The sequence below is a fragment of the Limulus polyphemus genome, unplaced genomic scaffold, assembly GCF_000517525.1.
Source record: "Limulus polyphemus unplaced genomic scaffold, Limulus_polyphemus-2.1.2 Scaffold46, whole genome shotgun sequence".
Classification (NCBI taxonomy): Eukaryota; Metazoa; Arthropoda; class Merostomata; order Xiphosura; family Limulidae; genus Limulus; species Limulus polyphemus.
In genome coordinates, this window is record NW_013665656.1 from 868,926 (window position 1) to 874,135 (window position 5,210).

At 37.6% G+C, this 5,210-nt stretch overlaps 1 protein-coding gene across 1 annotated transcript in view; it reads left to right on the plus strand.

Annotated features, from left to right (window-relative positions):
* Positions 1 to 5,210, plus strand: part of LOC106462582 (titin-like) — a 454,586-nt gene that overhangs the window by 104,241 nt on the left and 345,135 nt on the right. Inside the window, 1 exon segment of the mRNA XM_022390129.1 lies at positions 1,361 to 1,588. Coding sequence (XP_022245837.1) covers positions 1,361 to 1,588 — 228 coding nt within the window.

The following is a 5,210-nucleotide window of genomic DNA, read 5'->3' on the forward strand; positions in this document are numbered from 1 at the left end:
TGGCTCACAAAGGAAGTTTACCGACGTTTGACTGCCTCGATTGCACTGGTCAAGCTTGATTTCGCAAAATTTATTTTTTCAGTTAGCTATGAAACGCGAGATTAGGGTATACTATGGGGTGGGGGTGGTAGTACTTGCCCCGTCATTTTTGACGGGCTATACGCTAATATGTGTATAAAGAAGACGTTTATTTGACTTAACTGTTACTAAACTTTATAAAATATTTATGAGTTTATGTGTAAATACATCTATAAAGAAGACGTGGTGCATACATCATATAAGAACGTACGCATGCTGGAAATACTTTAGTATTTGAAAGCAAATTCTAGAGGCAACAGCCTTTATTTTACAATTATTCCATTTGCTTGCAAATGTACACAAATGCAAGTACATTAAAACGCAGCTTACACATTAAATTTTCCTAGTATGCACCTGGTATTTGGTATGATTAATGATGTTTTTACATTATTGAGCTGACTATATACCAGACCTTAAAAAGAAGTTTACCCTAGAAAAACTTTAAAAAACCGGTGTTTACCCATTAAATTAGTTTCTGCATGAAGCAGGGTTGCCTTTGTTTTGTTATTTATATTTTTTAAATGTCGAACGTCAATCTTAATTCACTTTCAACGTATATGATATATAACTAAACGAATATTGAATCGAGTCGTGCCAAATATGGTAATCGTATGAGTAAGTCTTCCTTCTCAGCATTGTCCTATAAACCTCAAATTGCCTGTGAACTGAAGAGACTAGCCCTAAGATTTTGTGTCAGCGTTATCAACTGTCTCGTGATGGGACAGCACCACAGCGAATGCACACACACACACATACAAACAGCAATATAGCAGAAAGGTGGGCCGAGGAGGCGCGGGAGCATGCACGTGAACGGGCTGTTGTGCCACAGCATTATGACGTAGCTTTTCCTCTAGTTAGAACAGCTAAGGAAGAGAACATAAGTTTAAAGAAGACGAAAACCGCGGCAGGGTACAGGCTGGAAATGAATCCGTAGAATGCTGTTTGACAGTGTGGGGGCGCAAGTTGAGCTCGTGCAGGCCGCCTAAAGCAGGCACCCAGCCAGAAGTTATAAAGAGAAAGTGAACCCAGAATAAACGCAGAATTTAGAGCCGTTTGGAAACTTGCGAACAGGAAACTAGGTTGCCCGTCTCTCCTTCTTGCTACCACCGTGACGGCTTCGGGAGTGAGTGTTGACTGACTCGGGCCTTTCAAACTGCTGTACCTGGAAGGATAGGGCGTGGCCGGCTTGCTTTGTGAAGTGATACGTAGTTTTAAAATTTTTGCCAATGTCGGAATGAAGTCAACATATAAGTGAGAGGAGAAAAGAAAAAAAAGACTATCGTTTAAACATTTATTTGGGATTCTTTTTTTTTTATTTATTTATTCAAGTTATGGATACGTTAATATTTTAAGAACTAAGATGTCAACGTCACCCGAAGCCGTGAGCCTAGCACCGGCCAGCGAGGGCGTGGGCCAGGTGAACACAACTGAAGAGGCCCCTGTGACCACAACAGTCAGCACTATTGCGGTCCAGTCGGGCAACACACGAATTGTAATTGCGTTGTTACAAGTAAGTAAAAGTCCTATAAAAGTGTAGTGTCAAAATCTAGCTAAACACCATACGTAAATTGTCTAAACGTACACGAGTTTATTTCGTTAAGGAATCATAACAATTAAAGCACACTTTAAATAATGGATTCTGTACTTGCTCCCCTCCCCAGTTGCTCAGCGGTAAGTCTAAAGGCTTATAACGCTTAAAACCGGGTTTCGATACCCGATAGTCCAATGTATATTTTTGAACTTAACAACAAACATTCTATATGTGTTTTCTTAACTTTGAACATGGATTACACCAGACTGTTAGTAGTTACGAATACATACTAAATGCTTGACTCTGTTTACAGTATATAAAATATAGTATTTTTAATATGTTTCAAAGTGCTTCATAATTCAAAATATACAGCAAAAAGTTAAAGATTCCGCTTTAATTAAAGAGGAGAAAGAGAACTCCGATAGGCTGCGCTTTTCACGTTTCATAATTTAATATATGTATAAAGAGTAAGCAAGACCAAATTACCGGATGGGGGCGCTCTGACTTGCATTACAATCTGTTTATTTTAGAGTCTACTGTCTTAGATAAATATCGTGTTTTCTTTAAGGGGCCCGGAAGTATCCTGGAGATAATTAAAACGTTTAGTTAACGTGATATTTTATTTTCAATCTTTTTCAAAGTTCAAGCTTTATTCTTCTTTTATAATATATAAGAAGTTTAATAGTTTTAGAGTTCATTCGGTGTATTGTTTCTTCCATTTTCAGTAATCATGAAGCCTTCCCGCCATTTTAGTATAAATCTTCGTAGTTGTAGTTCCAACTAAGATTTGTTCTTCGGTTGTATATGCAAATAACTAACTTGGTTAATTAATAATCCGTTTTGTTATGAGCTATTGTATATATATATCTTATTTTCTGAAGCTGTTTTTTTTCCTCCAAACAATAGGTCAACATGTTCTGTAAATTATTTATTCTTTTTGTCCAATCTATAACTCACTTTTTCGAAATTGTTATTAAACAATTTATTTTTTCGTTGGTCTGTCTATATATATAATTTATCTTCTTAGCTTATTATATGTATATATATATACATAATCTTTTGTCATAACTTCTGCCAGTTTATACATTTATATATTTCTTCCTCGTGGCTAACTATTATATAAAACCTACTTCTTAGAGGCTTCTGTGTAATGAAGAGTTTTATTGTGGTGCATTGTTTTATGTTTTCATCCCACTCGATGACTTAGCCTTTAAAATATTATGTAAAGTATTTGTTTGTTAGTTGGGCTTATGCGCGAGCTGTCCCTAATTTAGAAGAGATAGGCTAAATGAAGGCAGTTAGTCAACACCGCCAACCTTTGTGAGACCAAATTGTGGGATTTGACCGTCACCCTTATAACGCACCCCCTATCTCAAACAGCTGAGTGGGATTTTTTTCTCTTTCTGACAGCAACAGAACGCGAACCATGGAGCCTCGGCTCCACAATCCGGTACGCTAACCACTGGCCGGGCTGCCCTCGGCCCGTTTGAAATATTAAAAGGTTATAGCTCAGAAATGTTGTTTAGTATTTAAACTTTATAATCATTAGTTTGTGATATTTTACCAATTTAAATACAAAGTTGTTGATGAAACTTATATACGTCTGTAGGTAAGGCGATGAAAGATTTTTTTGTACAGAATTACATTACCTTCTGACCATCTGGTAATAAACAGTGCTAAAACAGAAAGGTGGGGAACGAGAAAAATGTGTGGGGAAACTTGTAGATCGACGACATTTGTGCAGCAGTAATCACGATAGCTTGTATCGGTCACTTCGACGACATCTGTGCAGCAGTAATCACGATAGCTTGTATCGGTCACTTCGACGACATCTGTGCAGCAGTAATCACGATAGCTTGTATCGGTCACTTCGACGACATCTGTGCAGCAGTAATCACGGTAGCTTGTATCGGTCACTTCGACGACATCTGTACAGCAGTAATCACGATAGCTTGTATCGGTCACTTCGACGACATCTGTACAGCAGTAATCACGATAGCTTGTATCGGTCACTTCGACGACATCTGTGAAGCAGTAATCACGATAGCTTGTATCGGCCACTTCATATCCACGACAGAAATAACTCTAAAACTAACTGTTGAGTTAGTTTTTGATATTTCTTTTTAGAGAGGGGCGGAGTGAGGTGGGTGCAAAATGCTATATTTCTCGACTAGACTAGCAGGAATAACTGCCCTATATAACATGTATTGATACATTTATGTTTGGTTTTCAAACCAACTCATAAATACAGGGACGAAGCTGGTGCATGGTCCATTTTTTAACGTCTTGTTTTTTATAGTAACTCCTGTAGTGTTTCTTTTTTTTTTCTCCAAAATCTAAGTTTCATTCTACCAATTAATATTCATAACAATAGTCTAACAGCAGTTTACACATGGTAGCGAATAGTCTAACAACAGTCTACACATGTTAGGAAATAATGGTCTAACAACAGTCTACGCGTGTTAGCGAATGATGGTCTAACAGCAGTCTACACGTGTAAACGAATGATGGTCTAACAGCAGTCTACACGTGTAAACGAATAATGGTCTAACAACAGTCTACACGTGTCAGGAAATAATGGTCTAACAGCAGTCTACGCGTGTAAACGAATAATGGTCTAACAACAGTTTACACGTGTTAGCGAATAATGGTCTAACAACAGTCTACATATGTTAGCACCTTGTCTGATAAGTTTGTTTGTTTAGTGTTTGAGCGCAAAGCTTCACACTGGGCTATCTGTGGTTTTCCAACCACGAGTATCGAAACTTGGTGTTTTGGTATAACCTTCAAGTTTACCTTTGAACATTGGAAGAAGGGGGGGGGGTCTGATAAGTATAAGTTAAATTCGACAATCGTATTTCGAAGCTCTCGGGGTCTGCCATAATTACAAATAGAAGTACAGAGTCCATCAGCCCTATTTCTATGGCTACTTTTTAAAGCTGTCTCATGATGATGCATCAGAAGGTTTCATATCCATAAAGACTGAACGATGCCAGTCGAGTAATTCCTTACAGAATGGAACACGTTTTGAATTGACTATGATTAGTAGCCACGTTGTGTTATATATACTATTTTTACACACCTCCATGATTTGTTTACAGTTTCTTCTCTTTGTTAGGGCACTCGAATCCCAATCTGCGGGTTCGAATCACTTCACTGAACATGATCACCCTCTTAGTCATGAGGGTTTTATAATGTGACAGTCAATCCCATTATTCGTTGATAAAATAGTAGCCCGAGAGTTGGCGGTTAGTGGTGTTGACTAGTTACTTGGCAGTTTTCTTCATCTGTAGCTTTTTCATACTAAGAATCCATCTTACAATCTCCACGTTTTATTACGTGGATTAGTGTTTGAAATGACCTTTTACCAATTGGTTAAAAGAGTATTTTTAATAGCGAACAGAATCCACGGTTTATCCGAGACAGCGATAAATTTCTATCTAGTTCCAGCTAGATGAAAATGGAGAGTCTATTTATGCTCAGAGATGTTATTTACAACCAACTTATGCATTTATTACTATATCCAGATTTTTATTGATGATTTAGTTGCAGTTTAATCATTTTCATGACATCCTTTTGTGAAGACATTTGCGCTAAGAAT